At 39.5% G+C, this 21532-nt stretch overlaps 1 protein-coding gene across 1 annotated transcript in view; it reads left to right on the top strand.

The window, feature by feature from the left end:
* Positions 1 to 1643: 1643 nt before the first annotated feature.
* F2RL1 (F2R like trypsin receptor 1) overlaps positions 1644 to 21532 on the top strand; it is a 72170-nt gene continuing 52281 nt past the window's right edge. The window contains exon 1 of the mRNA XM_044063865.1: positions 1644 to 2073. Within this exon, the coding sequence (XP_043919800.1) occupies positions 1998 to 2073 (76 nt within the window). The 5' untranslated portion in view covers positions 1644 to 1997. The remainder of the gene's footprint in view (positions 2074 to 21532) is intronic.

Here is a 21532-nt window from a genome sequence, read left to right as displayed (position 1 = left end):
CATCTTTATTCTACTGGCACACTTCTTTACATGACCTGTTTCCCTTAGGCACAGAAAATAAACATACTCAGCTGACGTGGATCCCCAAAACAGTATTTTTTAAACATTGATAATATATAATAAATAAATCAATCAAATTAAATAATACAGCAATTTTTATACAGATTGTAAACATAAATGATAACACACCACTATTAACCTAACCATTTTGTATGGGTGTACGTAACTGAAAACAGCCCTCTAGGCCTTACTATTTTCTTTGCTGAGGCAAAACAGTTGAACGAGAATGACAATAGTCAAATTTTGTAGTCAGCGCTTGACAATAATATTTAGAATACTCTTTATCTTTTTACCTTTATATTACTGCAGTAAAAAGTAAATAAATAAATAAATGCATAAATGATATATTGCAGTAATCTAAAAAAGTTAGGTTCTGGTGGTGAAGTGAAGTTGAATTAATAGGAAAGTGCTTTCAGGTTACTGGTCATTCTGTATCTCCATCCTCCACTAATGGTCATGAACTTTGGGAACTGTCTAATTGGGTGATAGTGGATAAATGTGTCAGAAATTAGGCTCCTTCACAGGGTAGCTGTGTCACTGCTAAATACATAGTAAAGGACTCAATAAATTCCAGAAGATTCTATTCCTTCATCCATTGGTGATCTGCGCCGAGAAAGGATAGCTGAGCTGGTCTGAGCACCATGTGAGAGTGCATTCAGGCACCTCCCACAGGTGTATCATGCATGACGCAATTGGTATAAGACCACAGAGCAGATCCAGGATATGTTGGAGGATTCTTTCTTTTGACTTGCCTGGGAACACCTGAAGAGGGCAGGGGATGAGCTGAAGAATGTTATCAGTAATAGGAAAGTCTGGCACATGCAGTTCATTTTGCTGCCAAGGACCATTACCAGCCATTTCTTGACAGTTATGCCTCTCAGTGTCTTTATTCAAGAATTCTGTACAAAAAAAAAATTATGAGGGGACAAAGACCGCAAATCAGGAATGTTTGTTTTAAATAATTCTCTAAAGCGCTTACAGAGTTAATAGAACAACAGATTTTGTATCTGCATACATTTTCTGAACAATAAGAAGTATGAAACTCTTAACAGCTGAATTTATATTCTGATTGTAATCTTAAGTTATTTACCAGAAAATCAAAAATTCTACAAGGGGCAGGGCAAAATCATGAGGAAAAAAATTAAGAACTTTTGAGAGTTATGCCACCAGGGCAATCGGCTTAGAACTAATGGAAGGATTGATAGATGGAGTGGGGGTGGAGGCCGGTAATTCTAGATGCTGTAATATTAAGGGTGCAGCCAGACATACTCTTGTACTCTACTTAGTAACATCATTTAGAAAATAATGACTTTTTTCAGACCATATTTACAGCTATCCATATTACCGTCTACAACAGTTAACAACGAGGATTGCTGATTTAAGAACAATATATTTCATTGTTTTGGAAGGAATGGATGAAATGATGCAACTATTTATTAAATACTTGAAGGGATAACATTTTGAGAGGTGTGCCCATTTTTAAATGTCAGGTGTTGGGAGAGCAGCAGTAAGAGTTTGTGAGTACACACACACACACACACACACACACACACACACACACACACGCGCGTTACCAATCTAGAAGGCGATTCACCACGTCCTTCAAGCTTCACTGTCCATTCAGACTCCTGTCCAACAGGGCTACCTGTACCTGGATGTAAATTACTGATCTTCCCTCACACTACAAAATGTGTTGTAACTGACGTCTGTGACGCAGGAACCTCTACAGGTAGATCGTTTCCTGACTTATTTCACAGAAGCTGGATAACGAGACAGCTGACCCCTGGCGAAAGCGTCGAATGATATACATATATATATATATATATATATTCCCTTGGGAGTTACTGCAACTTTTACAGTGAAGGCACTTTTGAGTTCGGAGTTTCTAATCAAGAAAAGTTTGTTTCTGGAGAAGTTGTTCCGCCTGTACCTCATTAATGGATCGCACAAAAGTACTATGGTTTTCGGTTCATATTTGTGTCCTCCTAGTCGCTGGACTGGACCCTGCGTTTGGTTAGTAGGATCAATCAATCTCTTTTATTGAAACATCGCTGTCATTTTTATAGCAGCCTCTTTTAGAATCACAGTTATTTGCAACCAGATTTATTTAATGTTTTCTTTAGGCGCTAAGCTGATCATACAGGATAGTACTAGCTACAACCACTGCTGAGCTGGCAAAATCTTTCACTCTTATTCCGGTGTGTAATGGACCTTCCGGGTGTACGAACCTGTCCACGGATTTCTAGCAAGCAGGGGGGCTTTTACATAAAAATATACAGTTGGTGGCAACGTAGTCTGCCCTTTTTATTTGGGATTATATCGATTGATAATGTTCAGTTCTTTTGAACGAATATATTTTTATTATGCGCTTTACTTTTCATAATTGTAATTAACGATAAGTCCAGAATATACTGTTTTATATAAGGTAGTGTATTACTGCAGTTTGAGGGTTTGCTGCTCCACGCATTTATTTATTTATTGGAAGATAGGGGTCTCTTAGGGCAGTTGATAATTCCGAACCTTCCAAGTGTGTACTTTAAGTCTGGTGTTTGTGCAACTTTAAAACAAATATTGGTCACCTAAGGCAACATTTAAGCTGCAGTTTTCTAGAACCAGGAAGGCAGCCATGCTATGCGTTAGCCTTAATAGTATTGATGTACTTTTTACGCCAACAAAGGTACTATGTCTGTCAACCTTTGGATGTTAAAATTGTGGTACTGACACTCAAAAATCATAGCAGCGGGTTAGAAAGTGACCCACTTAATTCTCAGACTTGGAGTTGACTCTCAGTTCAGTCTCCTTGTATACTGATAGGGAATCTTTGTATAAGCTTAGTTTATGAAAATAGGTATGTACAATGTCCCCTTAACGAGGCCTGACCTTGAGAAAATCAATAAATCCAGAAGGAACAAAGCTAACTTTGGAGGTAAAATGAGATGACACTATGTCTAACTTAACTATGGAGTGGTAAGCTTGTCAGGTGTGAAGTGTGACTGAGGTTTCACAGTTGTGTAACTGTTTCTACTGGGAGCTGGACTGGAATGCATTACTAAGACATATAATTCTCAAGTGTTACAGTTATGAGGTACCTCTCTCATTTTGGCTCTCACCTTCATAAATCTCAATCGAATTCTTTGGAGAAGAATCGGGGACAGAGACAAAAATAATGGGAGGCTAAAGGCCCAACATTAGGGTCAGTTTTTAAATATTACTCTAACTTACAAAGTTAATAGACCAGTAGGTTGTGCATCAGTACACATTTTCTGAACAATAAGAAGCATGAAACACTAATGTTTACCTTTAGTGACCGACTGCAATCCTCAAAAATTATACTAGGGACATGGGAAAACTAAACAAAACCAGGAACAATTGAAAGGTATGCACCTATTTTACAGACTAATGTCTGTACTGATGACTGTTGGAACCATAAATTTGGAATACTTTATGAAGGTATATAATATGCAAACATAATAAACATTATCGTGGTAGAGATCACTGTGTTTTGCATCTTTATGCCTAAGTTTGATCATGTCATGCCTTTTTACCAATTTTATGAGCAAAGTACACCACCTTACTTGTAAAATGTTCTCCTAATGTTACCTTTCTACCAGGTTATTTGTGTCATATGTTTTGATGATGAAAAACTCAGAGGTATTTAGCATCAACACTTGTACTGGAACAACATAAAACACAAAGTTGGGCTGGTTTACCTGAAGGTCAACAGTCAGACTGCACTTTCGAGTTTGAATGCGTGTTTTAATTTATGTATTTTGTTTCCATTTATCAGTTTGTTTGATTAGGGTAGTCTTTTGAAAAAGAAATGGCCTACTTCAGCCTTTGCTGGGATTTTGTGCATAGAAGGGAATGCAAACCAGCAGCTATGGTACGTGTGATGGGTATAATGCATTTTTTGTAATGAGACGAAATAGCAGTTATTGTCTGTGGTAACAGACAGAGCAGAGCTTGTTGTCCATATTGCATGGATCAGAATATTTTTTATTGTGTAACTCTAGAAGATGAGGCTATTTTGTTGTGTAACTCTTTTCATAGTTCGGTAGTAATAAAAGTAAAGTACATATTTCTTTGGTTGATCTGTTGGTAATATGAGCAAGGTCATTATTTGGGTGATTGTGGTTTAAGTCTATAGCATAGGAAGTCATACAGTGTGTTTACCCAACACTTTGGAAGTCATGCAATGTATTTACCTACTACCCTCAAGCACATAAGTACAATTATTTTTGCATGTGTGATGCCCCTGCACTGGCCCAGTAATCAAGGAGCCTCAATCCTCACCACTGGGAACAGTGAGGGACGTACACAATGGGAAGATGACAAGTACAAACACACCGTAAAGTACAATTTCCCTTAAGAGCACACAGTGATCACAGTCAGTCTAGGGCTGGTTTCTGCCTCTTTCTGCAGATCTCCAGTAAGACTTCCCCACTGGCACAGCTGCTGAGTTAAGATCCCAGCCAAGTGGTCAAGCCAAAACCTCCAGCACCCTCTATGTCCAACCAGTGCTTCATGTCCCTGCCCAAGTAGCTGACACACACACACACACACACACACACACACGTATGTGTGTTACCTAATCCTAACAACTATACCCAAGACCAAGTCAGACTTACTTCTCCATAGATTGAGAATGAAAAGTAGAACAAAATTCATCAAACTAAACATAAAACACCCTGAAAACTTAACTGATCAATACAAATCCCTAAATCATTAAATACTTTGTAAAAACACAATTGTAAAGTATTGCAGTAAAATGGGCACTCTCTTCCCTTCACTACATGAAAGAACCCAAAGTACATACCACTAACCAACATAGCACCCCATCCAATTGAAACGCAATGCACACACAAACATGTCAGGAAAAAAAGAAATTATATTTAAAACTGAAAAAGATATTCAGACTACAGGAAGCAAGTAATTAAAATAAAGGTACAAATACACTAATATTACAAAATACAAATAAATGCAATACTATAACAAGAGAAATGCTACTAGGTATGTAAAACTATTCAGAAATCAAACTACAGAAAAACACTGTCCTAAGCACGTCTTGAATCAGACTTAAAACTGAAATGTGACCAAACTAACGGGATACTGGTGGAGCCCTCTCATTCAGAAAACTCCTACATTTGTATACCCACTTAAAAGAAAAGCCCCAGACCACAAACATTGACATGAATGAAGCAATATTGTAAGCCAATGAATAAATAAATAAGTACAACCATGTTAATTAAAATATATGGGGGTCTGGGGAATGTAATAAAAGGAATATTTGGTACTAAGTTATAGAAAGTCATTCTTAACACCAACAATTCCAGAGAGTTCTTTTATTATTTTCCAGACTTCCATATATTCCTTATGTATTTTGTGCCTCTACAGTGAGTTTTCCTTTTTAAAATTTTCAACTTCCACATGTTCTTCGTGTTTTACTGTTGCAGTCATTACATTTGGGTTATCTGCCTGCAGGTAGCCCTCAGCCGGCCTGAATATAAAAGTCTTGGATTCCTGCGTCAGACGCTGTCTCTTCTTCCATGACGTCAGGTCATAAGGGGTATAAAACATGCAGCCGATGCCATTACATCAGTCTTTCTTGCCACGTGGTGCCCAAAGCAGAAACAGTTCGCAATTGCAGGCCGGCCGACTCCTGAAATTTTCGTTTTCGAGTTTCAGAATCAAAGTCTTCGAAAAAAGCTAAGTATCCCATTGGGGATCCTTTTTCTTGCTCTTAACCAATGTCAGTAAAAGTTATCAATTGTCTTACCTGTGGAAAGCAAATACTTCATAAAGATTTTCATTCGTACTGCAATCCTTGCTGAGGCCCAGACCACGATGTCCCTCACTATCGGTTTTGTGCATTATTCAACCCCCGAACTATGTGTACTCGGTCTATTTTCACAGCAAATTATTTTGGTACTCGGTTTAGCTATCTGGAAATGGCTGTGGTAAGCCATCCAACTACCGATCATCCGAAAAAAATGAAAGGATAAAGACAGAGACAGACTGCATAGGTCCAAAACTGCCAACAACACTTCCGTTAAGCTAGTCGCCAGTTTGCCGGTACTCAGTGAGGCGCTTTCGCAGCCCCTGATACCCACTACTTCAGATTTGCAGGCCTCTACTGAGACCCATTCTGAGTCCGGTATGCTGCAAGATGCTTGTTCGACTATGGAACCTGTGGATGTCTCTACCTTGGATGGGTCTGGAGCCGCTGTGCAGGCACCGGCTTGTGAGGGTGTATTCGGGCCTACAAATTTGCATTTTAAACCGACACCATCTTCTTCATCAAGGCCTAAAACTCTACCCATGCCTAGAAAACTGAAGTCCAAACCTCATGGTCAGTCCCATATGCCTAAAAAACAAATGCTTAGAATGGCTGAAGACCTTATTACTTTAATTAGGGGAAGCCAGCCTTCCCCTTCCAAGAGACATAGACCAGAAGAATCAGAAGGAAAATCAGATCAGGATTCTGAAATTTCTGTTTCTTCTGATTACCAGGATTTGACCTTATCTACCTATGAGGATTCTGATGCAGAGGATTCCATTCCCTCTGATTCCCCTCCAGAAGATTTTTCTTTTGGTGAAAACTTGCACACTCTTAGGGAGCATTTCCGCTGGGAAAGCCAGGATACTCTGACTCCAAAAAGAGGCTTAGGGAATTCTTACTCCTCCCTCAACACAGGACTTTAGCTATCCCTCCTGTTCTGGACATTGTAGATGATGCCTTCTTGGAATCTAGCCTGGCCCCAGACACTTTACCTCCAGCTCTCAGAAAACCTGACAGGTATTACAGAGTACCTGACTCTCACAAGTTCCTCTTCAAGAATACTACTGCGTATCCAGAGACCATTTCCTAAGGACCAAAGGGCATTAAGGCTACTGCTTCCAAAAACCCTACCCCCCCTGATAGAGATTCCAGGGCCTTGGATAGATGGGGTAATAAGATATGCACTTCTGCTACTTTGGCCATTAGGGCCTTAAATTGCCAGTTTTATATGTTAAAGTATCAGCAGCATATTTTGGGACTACTTAAACAAGAAATGATGTTGATTCCTGACTGTGCTGAACATAAAGAATTACAGGATTTAATGCACTCTGCTGAACAAGTTGGTAAACTTACTTTGCAATGTGGTTTTGACTCTTTAGAAGCATCTTTCAGGGCTGCTGTCACTGGGTCTGTACTTAGAAGGCATGATTGGCTTAAGGAGTAAAACTTGCCAGATCATGTTAAAGCTAAATTACTGGTTGCTCCCTTAAACCAAGACCGCCTGCTTGGCAACAAAGCAGAAGAAGTCCTTAAAAAATGGAGGGGAAAAGCTAAATCTATGCAAACTGTTAAAGATTTCCTGCAAGTACAGCCTTCCAGATTTAGTAGGCATTGGCCTTCTAAGAATTGTTCCTTTCCAGTCTCTTCCAGGCCTACTCAGTCCAAACCCAGGAACAGCAGACCACCTAGTTTACAGTCTCAGGCTACACACAGGCCTAAGCAGTGGGGGGCTCTCACTTCCAAAGCAAGTAGTAAGACTCCCCCCTATGGAAAAATGTCACGATGACTTAACCTTAACCCTTCCAAGCCCTGCTCAACTGCCTGCTCCCTTAGGAGGAAAGCTCGCTCTGCATGCAAAAAACTGGGAACTCATTACGCAGGACAAATGGGTTTTAAATATAGTTTTCCAAGGATACAGATTTCACTTCCACACCTTACTAACCCCAAACGGTTGGCCAAACCTACCCCCAAATCAATGGGCAGAGGCTCAGCGGCAGGTTCTCTCTCTTCTAAGTATCAGGGCTATTCAGCCTGTCCCAACAGAAGAAAGGGGACAAGGTTTTTACTCAAGATATTTCATGATACCCAGAAAAGACAGCTCCTGGCATCCTATCCTGGACCTCTTTATTTTAAACACCTTTTTGGTAATCCCAAAATTCAAAATGCTAACAATTCATCAGCTGCTCCCTATGCTGGGCAAAAATGCCTGGTTGACAACCTTAGACTTAAAGGAAGCTTACCTGCACATTCCAATAAGGGAATCTTGCAGGAAATACCTATGCTTCAGAGCAGGCTCCATGCACTATCAGTTCTCTGCACTTCCTTTTGGCTTATCTACTGTGCCCAGGGTATTCACAAAGTGTCTAGCTCCAGCCATTGCATTTTGCAGGCAGAGAAATATTCAGATATACCCATACCAGGACGATAGTCTGATTCAGGCAGAAAGTCAGGACTTGCTATTAAAACATCTGGCATTTGTAAAGAAACTTCTAACCTCACTGGGGTACACCATAAATGAAAAGAAATCTCACCTAGTATCCTGCCAACAGATTGTATTTCTGGGAGTAAGCTTGAACACAACTTCCCAGATGGCTTTCCTCACACCAAAGAAACAAGTTTATTTGACAGCCTACTTCAAACTACTGGCCACAAAGACCCAGCTATCTGCAAGGAAAATTCTGCAAGCCCTGAGGTTCATGGCCTCTTGCATTCTAATAATTCCATATGCAAGACTGCATATGAGGAAACTACAATGGTATCTAAAAAGCCTGTGGTGCCAGCATTATCAGGACCTGGAAACAATGATTCCTATCGTTCCTTGTATAAAGACAGAGTTCCTTTGGTGGGCAGAAGCCTGCCACCTCATCAAGGGGCTTCCTTTCAATCTACCCCCTGCCACCCAAGCCTAACAACAGATGCATCAGACTATGCATGGGGGGCTCACTTGGCAGGGAAGTGCATTCAGGGCAAATGGAACCTGAGTCAGATGCACCTGCATATCAACCAAAAAGAAATGTTAGCTGTACAGATTTACCTGACAGCCTTCAAGGACCATATCCTTCCAGGAAAATTCACTGGCAGACGACCTAAGCAGAAATCTCATGGACCCACAGAAATGGAAACTGGAACCAAAAGTAGTCAACCGCTTGAGGAACAAATGGGGGACTCCAGAAATAGACCTCCCCCCAGAACTACCGATTGGACAAATTCTGCACAAATACTCCCCACAGTCAAGCTTGGAAAGTGGATGCCCTGTCCTTTACCTGGGAAAGCCTCTCGGTTTATGCCTGCCTCTCCTCTCCTCTCGAAGGTTATGCTAAAGATCAAACAGGACAAACCAAGGACAATACTGATTAGACCAGACTGGCGATGCCAGCATTGGTACCCCCTCTTTCACAGTATGATACTGCTGGAGCCATGGCACCTTCCTTAGGCACCTTCCCTGCTGTCCCAGCAGGTGGGCCAGATTCTGCACCCTCAGCTTCAAACCGTGAACCTTGCAGCCTGGCTAATCCCTTGAGCTCTCCAGTAGCATCCCTCAGTAAGCAGGTGTTAGATGTTATTCTGGAAGCAAGGAGGCCTAGCACTAGAAAATCTTATGCTGAAAAGTGGAAAAGATAGTGTTCCTAGAGCCAAACTCAAGGGATGGGCACAACAGTGCCCAGTTTACCTCATATTCTTCAGTACTTAACAGAAATGCTCCACAAGGGCCTATCCTTCTCGTCAATTAAAATTCATGCATCTGCCATTTCAGCACATTATAATATTAAATCACCCATCTTCTCTCACCCCCTGCTAAAGCAGTTCCTCAGAGGGTCCAAAAATGTAAGAACTCCCCAGGCAAGCCCCTACTCCAGCCTGGGACCTTAACTTTCTATTGGGAAAGCTCATGCTCCCTCCATTTGAACCAGTTGCAACTGCAGAGTTGAAATTCCTTTCTTGAAAAACAGCCTTTCTTCTAGCCATCACTTCAGCAAGAAGAGTGTCTGAATTACAGGCCCTCATGGCAGTGGTGCCCTTAATTATCTTCCATGCAGACAGGGTTTCTCTCAGGACCAATCCTTCCTTTATGCCCAAGGTGGTGTCTAGTGTGGCCCTAAATCAGTCCATTAATTTGCCTACTTTTTTCCCAAACCCACAAAACAAAGGTGAATGAATACTGCACTCTTTGGATGTGCACAGACAACTTAGATTTTATTTGGACAGGACCAAGCCTCTCAGAAAATCTGAACAGCTGCTAGTTGGCTTTGCTGCAGGGGCAGAGGGGAAGGCAATTTCAAAGCAAACCATTTCTAAATGGATAGCCCATTGCATTCATTTCTGCTATAAGCACCATGGAAAAACTACCCCACAAGGGATAAGATCACATTCCACCAGGGCTGCATCTACCTCTACAGCCTTCCTCAGAGGAGTCCATACCAGGGACATCCTAGAAGCTGTTACCTGGAGCTCTGTACATACCTTCACCAATCATTACCACATGCCTATTTTTTCTAAATCCAGAGTTGGTTTTACCAGTGCATTCTTGCAGGGCTTAATAGCTAGTCCTAATGCTCTCTAAATTCCTCATCCCTTCCTTAGCTTTGGGAATCAAACCAAATGTAATGACTGCAACAATGAAACACGAAGAACATAGTACAGTTGTGTACACTTACCATAAATGTAGATGTTCGAGTGTATTCATTGTTGCAGTCCTGGTTACCCTCCCTCCAGTCCCCTGACTTCTCTTGGCTCTACCTTCTTTCTTGTTTAGTTTATTTCAGCTTTCTGGTGTATTTGCTTTTTGTTGGAGGTGTAACCTAACATATAATTGCTTCCCATTATGGGGGCACCTGTCATCTGGGGCAAGAAAAACTGATGTAATGGGGTCGGCTGCATGTTTTATACCCCTGACGACCTGATGTTATGGAAGAAGAGACAGCATCCAACGCAGGAATCCAAGACTTTGATATTCAGGCTGGCTGAGGGCTACCTGCAGGCAGATAACCCAAATGTAATGACTGCAACAGTGAATACACTCAAACATCTACATTTATGGTAAGTGTACACAACTGTCCTTTTTGTTTCCTCCTGAACTTCAGTTCCTGCAATAACTCAAGTGTGTATTGCAACAGCATAAGCTCACTTTTCCTCCATGGTGTGTGTTAATGTTTCTTTTCTTTTTTCAAATTGTTTACTTCAGACTTGGCATCATGTTTGTTACCCTTACTCTGTAGAATGTTTAATATAGTGGTGTTATAAGAATGACATGATGTGTAGACTCCGCAGTTCTCTTTGCAGTGGATGATTTGATGTCTTTTTTCAAATGTGATACTTTTCACGATGTAGGATAGGTTATCCCATAATTTTCTTAATGTTTTTTCTCATTTGCTGCACAGCTTGAAATCATACCTTGGTCTGTTTCATGTGAGATGCCATGAGTAGCCAATCCCTCTTACGTTGTCTTCCCTTTGGATTCTTGTTACTCGTACTCTTTCCTGTAAGTCTTTTCATTCATTTAGATTATCATACCACAAACATGATCATTCTTTTAACAGCACTTAATGTCGTCCCCTTCTATCCACCTTGTCTTCCATCTTGATCATTTTGCTAATTTTTATCTTTTAAAAAAGTGACCTATTTTCCCGAAAGTCTGCCAACTGTCACTGCTCAAGACATCAAAGCAGATTCAGTCCAGAAGTGAATAATATATCACTTGTAATTCTACCCTAACAGTGAATTCCATTTAATGCTACCCTGTCTTTGTTTTTATTTCCTTACTTATTTATTCATTCATTCATTCATGCATTCATTTATTCAGTTTGGTAGAGTAGTGTAGAACACTGATACAAGTGGACCTATTTCAGTCTCAGCTCAGATAAATTTAAATGACAGTAGACAAGCAAGTTAAAAAGACGTATTATTAATACAAACAAAATGCTGTGTGAAAATAAGAATGAATCAGTAATATTAAAGTACACAGTACAGTAGACAGTAGGAAGGGGTGGTTGGAGTACAATGGGAGTGGATGATAAGAGTGAAACAGTGAAGGGAAACAGCACAGAGTGTAAAAGATAGCAAAACTAAGGTAAGAGCACACAGAAATTAACTGTATACAATATTGACAATGTGGAACAATGTTACATATTTGTATACAAGGGAGATAGTGCGAGGAAGACAAAGGTGCGTGACTCACAAAGGGGTAGGTGGAGGAATAGGTGATGTGTTCATGGGAAAGCATTTGCAAATTTACTCAGACTAGAGATGAACTGTAAGCTGAGCCAAAACAGTTAGTATGTGGTGGGGTCTTTAAGACTGGTAGTGAGGGATTCCCACACTTTGAAGTATAGGATGGAAAAGGTATGGGTAGTGCAATGAAGTCTGGTTCTGAGACATTGAAGAAGTGGACCAGTGTGGTTAAGACTTCTTGGATTGTAACTGGGGGTGGGGGGTTGTCATCTGAAGAAGTTGAAAGCAAGGGAAGGACAGGATTGTTCCTTGAGGAGCTTGTTGACTTGGGATCCAAGAAGCAATTTGGCATGTTGGACAAGTAGCCCACTGGCTTTATTAAGATCGGTACACTGATACTTATTTCTAGAGGAGAGAGTAATGAAATGGTAGATAGAATTGCTTATAGTTTGGATGGTGAAGGAGTTTTCCTTGCATGCTGCTGCAACCAGTGGAAATTCATATTCCAGCTGTGCAAGAATAATGCTTTTGTCTGTGGCATTCCTGTTGGTTTGGAGAGATGGGGGAAATGTTTTAAGACCAAAATAGAATGTATTTTTTTTTCCTTCTGTGTTTGCTCTTGATAAAGGTGAAAGATAAGTGGAGGATCAAGCTGCTTATCTAGGTATTTGAAGGAGATCACTTGATCAGTGAAGCTTTCAAGATGGCCATGGATAATAAGGGATTGAACTTTTCTTCCATCTAGTGGAGGAATCGAACAGCATGGTTTTAGTTTTGGAGGTGTACATAATTAGCTTGTTGTTGTTAAGCCATTTGATAAAAGAAACACAGTCAGCTTGTAGTTGCTGTTTTATGGCCAAGGAGGTCAGGTTTGAGTGAAATACGTTTATGTCATCAGTATAAATTGAGAGAGAGAGGTTAGGGAGGTCAAAGTGGTAGTTTATTAGTGAAAATGGAAAAAAGAAAGGGAGCCAGAATGGAGCCCTGAGTGATCCTTTAAGGAGAGGAGTTGAATACTTTATTTTTGTTTTCAGATCATGTTTAACTCAAGGCACTGCTGTTGAACCAATTCCACAGTTGATGAAAGCGTGTGTGTGTGTGTGTGTGTGTGTGTGTGTGTGTGTGTGTGTGTGTGTGTGTGTGCGCGTGCATGTGTGTGCTCGTGCATGCGTGTGTGTAAAGATATATACATATGTGCATTTTTGTGTTTGTGTGGAAATCTGTAAAAGTATTTCCACATACCTAGGTATACCTCATGCATAAAACCATAGAATGTTTGTTTTAATTATGAGCTTACCCTCAACATTGAGAAATGTAACATAGTTTCCTTTCTTAAGCCAAACACCCCATTCTACTTGCCATCTAGATACCATTTCACACAAATAGACACATTTGTCATGGACTTGGGTATGTATATTGAAAACAAACTTGTCTTTGACCATATGTAAGAATATGGCAGTGTTTCCTAAGCCAAAGAGGAGTATAATAGGAAAAGTGACTAGTTAGAATTAAAACATTAGGCGAGACCATAAAATTATGGAAGTACTAGAAATTGAGTTTAATAAAAAATGCTTCTTGGATTCAGTATAACTAATTTAAGGTCCCTTATCCCCTTCCGCTGTTTTTGAACCACTGAGTGTGTAGCTCTTACGTGCTGTGACCATTGGCTTACCATCCAGGTTACCCTCTCTCCTGGCAGCTTATCTCACTACCTCTAATTAGACAAATGCAAAAATAATGGGGGCCAAAGGACAAAACTCAGGACAAGTTTTAAATGTTACTCTTGCAAACATAAAAAGTTGCTAGAATAACAAGTTTTGCATTGACATACATTTATTTGAAGGATATGAAATCTGAAAGTCAAAAGTATGTCATTATTTAGTTACTACAGTCCTCAATGATTTGCCAGAAAACCACACATTTTATGAGAAACAGGCCATAGTTATGAGGTAAAAATCTGGGAATGCTGCAAAAATCTGGACAGAGGGGCAGTATGCTTCATATCCTATATGTGTGCAATTCAGTATGCTTCATATCCTATATGTGTGCAATTCTCCCAGAACGGAGTTACCCTTTTAGGGAATTTGGTATTCTGAAGGTGGAGACTGTACTGCACTTTGGATGACAGAGAAGGTAAGTATGCCCCTGGGGCAGTATCATCTTCTACAGTCACTTAGTAATTTAGCTCTGAGTACTACGCTTTTTATTTCCTTTATGAGCCAACAGACATCCTTCTGTGTGCAGTTGCTGGACTGTTCCTGGTGATTTTTTTTCCTGACTACCACATTTGCATAATAGTTTGTTGCTGACTATTTTAGATGACTGCAGCATGCTAGCTCTTGCAGCTTGACAAACCATCATTTCATCATTTGGCACTTGGACAGAGGAGCCCACAGTCCTCTTTCCTTTCACTGTGGTTAAGCTGATCTTCTATCAGCCTCTCTCACTTTATCCGTCAAGCTTCACCAGTGTGCTAGTCCACATATCAAACTGAGGTTAGGTAAGACACAGTCAGAGCCTCATTTAAGTATATCATAAAGCAACATATTCTTAGGGAGTGGTATGAAGGTTAGAGAAGATGCTAAGTTGGAAGGGGAGATTTTCCATGTTATGGGACCCCAGAGACTCACATGGCTCTGCTAACAGAGACAACTTTGTAATGAGATACAATGAGCATATTTTGGGAAGTGGCACTGGTGTATGGCTTCATGAAATACCATGAAAGAGTTGAGGGCGAGTAATTAAAGAATAAACAAATTAATACAAAATGCTTATACCAAGGAACATGCTTGTTCCCTTATTTCCCAAAAAGTCTTACAGACTTTTATAAACAAATACAGCCTATGTATATTGTTGGATTTTTACTTTCCTCATCAAAAATAAGTACTGAGAAGATAAACCATGAGAACGTAATTGTGTGCTTTTCTAACTTATTTTGTTGTATATGCAGTGACTTTCTCATAATCTGAGCAGAATCTGTAAATTGTGACATAGCTTTACCTTCTTCAGTAATACTTCATGAGAGAGAGTGGGACTTCAGTTTTCATTTTATAAACAACAGTTCTAATTCTTTGTCTGAAACAAAAAAACACTTATTAATTGTATAGTACCCCCAACACGCACACATGTATACACATCGACTGTCAATATGCAGTACATACAATAACGCAGAGAGACTGCTTATTTTCTTAGTGTCAACAACCCCTTAGTGCTCAATTCCTTGGTATGATCATCTTAAATGTATGATTACAGAATGATTTTACTCTTTAGAACTAAGCAGACTAGGAGGGAAAAGGTGTTCTTATTTGCCATCAAAGTGTTTGCTTATTTGATCTAAACAAAACTATTAAATTTCCCATACCATGTACTGATCCTTTTACTGCAGGCTTACCATCGATATTTTCCATGTGAAACATATTTTTTATTTATCTGATTTGCTTGTACTTATTTTCACTTGTAACTACTTCGCATTCATAATGTATGTTAGAGGTTTTCTTCCCGGACCTTCACTAAAAAGAGGCAACCCCTGATCAATGATACCTCCCTGGTAAACAAAAGTGAAATAAAATAAAATTACTTTCCATTTTGTTTACTGGAAAAGGCCTACTGGGTTGCACAAGACCCCTTTTCTGCAGAGGCCTGGGGGGGGTGGGAATGCTCCACTAGAAAGTCATTTAGACATTAATATGATAAAGCACAGTAAACATTTTCATATAATCAGGTATGCAGAGTTTTCAGTATATACAGACAGAACTTATACCTAAGAAAAATAATAACACAATAATAAGTTTAAAAAAAAGAATGGCACAGTTTCCCACTTTGTATTAATATGACGTAAGATAAAAAGTATACGTAGGTTATGTGCAGTTGTGTGGAGAAAATATGTGAAGATCAGAAATCTACTGGTCAGAAGGAGGAACTTTAAATAATTAGAGGTGGATTAAATGGAAAGAGACATTGCGGATCTCTTTGAATATGTGCACAGATAAAGGATGATGCCACAGTTATGAACAGAAAATTATTTAATAAGTGGCTTGGTTTCTGGTGGCATTCCAGGGGAATCTTTTATCTATCAACATTGGAGAACGTGGTTAACCACTTTGTTTTGCCAATGATGGTCTGCACCTGTCCCCCTGGGCTTTCGGATACTACCTAAAACTTTATTCATCCCCTTAGAGCCTTTTTTTAGGCAATGTCAAAATAACAAAATGACCAACATGGCAAAAAAAAAAAAAAACTCAAAAGCAGCCCTAAGGTGTTACTGCTTAATTCTTGGAGCCTAAACACGAAACTTCATACCCTACAAGCTCTTCTCACGCTGGTGAATGTCAACATTCGTTTTGTCACAGACTTGGTTTATAGCTACAGACAGAACTCTGGTGATGCAGCACAGAGAGGGGCTAAAAGTGGAGGTGCATCAATCTACATTAGCAACAAATGTAACTACAGGTTGGTTAAAAATCTCCATGGAACTTACATCGAGACCACCAGGTGTTATTGAATTGACACTACGATACTAATACCAAAAGTACTGAAACAGTAGTAGCCCAAATGGAATAATATTATATGTGGTAGGAAAAAAAATCCAGTTTTATGAAATCTTCAAATCTTAGGTTCATTCTTTGATGTTAAAAAGCACTGAAGTACATTTCTGTCCATAGTTTCATACCCATCCCAGAGCCAGATGTCACAGCCTGGAGCCCCTAGTTATAAAGAAGTTGTATACTCATTCAAAATTTTTAAGAGCATGAGGACCCTGAGTGTGTCTCTGTGCAATGAGGAGGTAAAATATATTTCGTCAGAGGAACTAGAAAACAGAGAGAGAGAATGCATTTGTTTGTGTGTGTGCATGTGCAAGTGAGAAAAAGAGAGACCATGGATCTGCTAAAAGGGTACTGCTTGCTGCATTTTTTTGCATGTTGCTGAAAAACTAAAGCTTAAAGGATCTTTAAATGTTTACTATTCTTCAAAATACAAATGACAAGTTAGTAGCAATAAACAGCAAGGTTAGGAATTCTTATAAGCCTTTGTGATTAGAGAAATTATTTGTCATTTATTCACAGGCAAGTTATGTAGGGATGTATGCCTAGCTCAGAGAGCTTATCAGCAGTGCCTGAGTGGGGTGTTGTAGTGAATGCTTTGGTCAGGTCAAGATATGCAGCTTGCAATTTCTTTAGAAAAGCAAACGTTCCCACATAGACAAATACTGCCTACGCTATAAATCTAAAAACAAGAACTATCAACTGGACATTTTTTTTGAGTTACAGGATTTTTTATAAGAGAGACTAGTTTGTTGTGTGAGAAATAATGAAGTAAATGGCAGACTTTTAAGATAAGTGGACCGCAGACTTATCGAAACATGAAGATGTATGAAGAGTAAGTAAAGTTATCATAAATAAATAAAAACACAAATAAAATTACTAATGGTAGAAATGAATGTATGTGAGATATAATAAGGGACAAATAGGGAAAGATTAGAAAAACAGAATGTATTGCAACAGTAATTAATGTGGAAAAGGAATCATAATGATAATGCACTGTAAATTAATGGAAACATGAAAACAGTGATGAGGACAAGGGATGGCTCCATGAATTTAAAATTCAAGCCTTGTGTAGCAGGTGTGGCTGTCATCTCGAGAGAACCTCTGTTCTTTTTTGTTCAGTTAGTTAGCTGTTTGAATTTGGGATCATTGAGTTACTCCAGTAAACAAACCATTGTGCTATTCTGATGTTAATATGCACTAATAAAAGAACAGCTTTCAAAGGTGTTTAAAAGGGAAAAATATATATTCAAAAGAATTTGCATGTTGCTAAACTGTCCCTCAGTTCCCATGCAAATAGGCAGTCAATTTGTCCTGGTGCCCCTTTCCTACAGTGGGGTCTACATACCCCTTCTATTCTACCCTGGACTTCCTCCAAAAGGATTGAAACCAATGAAGATCATTAGGGTGTCCTGGGACCATGTCACCATTGCTACTAATAAGAATTGTAATGCCTACTCTCATTTCCCCCTCCCCCCTGTGCATTTGTCTATTACATCCGAGGACTGCTCCCCTCTCTTAGCCATGCATCGCCATGCACATCCCTTCCTGCCAGCACTTCAGATCAAACCTCAGCCTTCTAGGACATAGTTAGGTCTTTAACCCTCTTTGCCATGGTGCTGGCTGATAATGATCTGTTTCTTGGTAGTAATGAACTAAAATGTTGATACAGTTTGTTAGAGAGTGTGTGGCTAAACATTGTACGAATGTTAGTCAGCACTCATTCCCATAAAAAAGAGAAGCTTTGCCATCAAATCTCACAGAAAATCCACCCCAAGTCAGCTTTTTATGCAGAGGGGTCTCTGTACCACAGCATCTGCATTTCTAAGTGTAATAACTCTCACATTGTGTAATTGTGGAGTAAGAAGACGCTTCCGTAGGTTCACCCCACTATTCTGAAGTCTTGCCATTCTCATTGATCAGGTGTAATGAAACAAGGAATTGTATAATTAAACCAGCTGATTCCTAGCTCACCAAAGTTCCACTCAACAAACAACATGACATCCATCCGTTGGTACCATTAAAATAAGAGTCGGCATAGTGAAATCTGAAAGTGCATGCACTGAGACAACAGTAAAGGCACTGGAAAGAAATGCTGAGAATTAAAAAATGAAATATTGAATTTAAACTAGACACACATGCAGATAGTAATAGTTTATCTGAAAATACCTCTAAAGTGCTGGGATTTAAAGTCAATGAGAAGAGATCTACAAGCAAATTGTGAACATATTCAGGGCAGCAGCAGGAGCCTTGGGGGCAAAAGCAAATGACATGTAATTAAAGAAGTACAAATCATTTCCCAAATTGTTACACTTAAAGAAACATAAATTCCTAATAATTTGGTTAACTGGCTAGTGTAAACCTAGGAATATTAAAGGTAATTCACATGTTAAACCATTCAGTGCACGTGTAGCAAAGTCGTATAGTAACATAATGTGTTATATAAATCAGTACAGCAAGTAGTGCAGACCTGTATCATCTTTTCTTCTTACTATAATGTCAGAACAGAAAAAGTAATGTTAACTGAAATGATCCTTTATTATAGATTCATGGGTTCTTTGGTTTTTACTAGGCTAATGACCACAGGGGCCCTTACAAGGCTAGCTACGCACCTCAAACCCATTTGGATCCCAAATATCATGGGCATCTATACAGGTGGAGGGCATGTTATTAGAGAGGTAACTATGGGATTTGTGGGGGTGGGGGTGTTAGAACAATGCTTTGTTATTGATGGCCTCTTTCAGTTAGGGACATGGAGGCCAGACCAAGGGTAAATTTATCATTTCCCATCCAGTTGTCAAGGTTTCATTTGAATAGAGTCAGGAATTAATTCTATTTTACATGGATGGAAATCCTTTGGGACACATGTCTCTCTCTCCAGCATGTTCTGTTTATGTCAAAAGTGAATTTCTGGTCCCTGGATCAAGTGTTTCTGGAGCGTTTTGTTTTGTGAATGTGCAACAGATCAATCAGGGCTGGGTCTGAGAATCCTTGTAAGCCAGGCAAAGATCCCCTCTTGGCAGCCCGTAGGAGACTGAAGACATTGACAGAACCTTTTGGCAGTCAGAGTAGGACAGGGTATTCATGCCCTGAATTCTCCTTGTGAGAAACCTTTGTGGGCATTCTAACTGTTGCAGGTGTCATTATGTACATGCTGTGATGATAGGGGGTACTGCAAGATTGTAAGATGTTGGCTTCTTGGTGGGAATCTGTAATAGCTCCTAGTTTACAGTCATCTGTCATCTGTGGGCTTGGTGAGACAGAGGCCGTGATCATTAGCCTCTACTTCTGAAAAGTGGGTTCCAAAAAGGAGTAGGTCCATCACAAAGCCCTGGGATATTCCACTCGTGACTGGTGTGATGTCTGTTCACAGACCCAGTAATCAAGGAGCCTCAATCCTCACCACTTGCACCAGTGAAGGGCGTCCACATTGGGAGGGATAACAAATACACACACACAGTAAAGTACAATTTCCCTTAAGAACATAGAGAGATCACTGTCAATCTGGGGCTGGTTTTTCCCTTTCTCTCCAGATCCCCAATAAGACTCCCTACTGGCACAGCTATAGAGTGGAGTTCTTAGCCAGGGTTCCACCCCAAGTCCTCCAAGCACTCCCTCTGTCCAACCAGTGCTTCATGTCAATGCCGAAGTAGCTGACACATGCACACACTTTGAGATATGATTTATATACAACCACACAGACACTCCTGGGAAAGGTTGACACAGGTTCATTAGCTGTGCCCCTTCTGTACAGGCAATAAGGTAGTAATCCACTGCCACCAGAACCCATAATTATCAACTATCAATAAGGCACTTCCTAAAGGGAGTCCAATTTTACTGTGCAATATCATTATCCAATTAGTAAGTGTGACCAGTACTTTTAAGGCTTATTGAAGTGGTTTTGTGCAGTATTACTATATACATGCAATGTACTGTAGAGCTTAAATTATCTCTACACAAAACAGGCACAGTTGAAAGGTTTAAAAAACATGTAATAATAAATAATAAAAACACAAGACCAATCTCCTCAATTCAACACAGTGCTAGTCAATAGTTCAGAGATCACAGGAAAATGCTTAAAATAATACTGTAGAATAGTCTGACATAAATGTAGAAAACAGCTGGACTAAACTTACTATTTCCTATCTGTTTCTAAAAGAGACATTGACATCTATGGTCCTACTTACATACAGAGCAAGCAAGTGCTGGTGAGTGGATGTTCTTCATACAAAATCCAAAATGCTCCCTCTTTGTCTCTGTGATCCCTTAAATTGGTAATACATCACTGCTGACTCATTTTAGATTACATCATTCTTCTCTGGTCCCCAGGCTAACAGAAACTCATAGTTTTAACATTTATTTGATCTTGCCCCTGGCCAGGAAACCACAGCAATAAAATACTTTATACATGTAAAATCTAGCAGAAAAACACAACAAATTATGTAACTATTCAGAAAATACCCAAGGCAAGGTTAATCAAAGGTACATCCACAGTTTATCCATGAAAAATCAACAAAGAATCCAGACAGGTTAGTACAATCAAGGTAAGCACTTTCATCCAAAACAAGTGAAAGAACTTCATCAGACAGTTAAAACCATGAAAAGCCAGTATAAGTAATGCAAACAAAAATGACATCACTTCCCCTAATAACCATTTAAAGACATATTATCCCCATTAACACTTCATATACATTACTATTATAGTAGATAAAATTAAGTTCACAACCTATCATACATATTTTAAAAGTACAAATTACATATGCTAAACACAAAAATTATACTTAAGTTTATGTGTTTAAGTTATCTTTCTAAAGCTTTTAAACGTAAAATACATTTCAAAGAACACTGGTCATTAAGGCCAGGATTGGCAAAAGCATTAACTTTGAGCTGCCAATAAAACTCCTGCTCTTCTAGAGGGGCCAAGGACCTCCTGTGATATTCTTGCTAACATTATCAATTATTAGATAGTTGAAAGAATGCTCAT

The sequence above is a fragment of the Protopterus annectens genome, chromosome 2.part2 (assembly GCF_019279795.1).
Source record: "Protopterus annectens isolate FY-2018-M chromosome 2.part2, PAN1.0, whole genome shotgun sequence".
NCBI classification, from domain to species: Eukaryota; Metazoa; Chordata; order Ceratodontiformes; family Protopteridae; genus Protopterus; species Protopterus annectens.
Note: the sequence above shows the minus strand (reverse complement) of the source record. Positions and strands in the feature narration are given on the sequence as shown.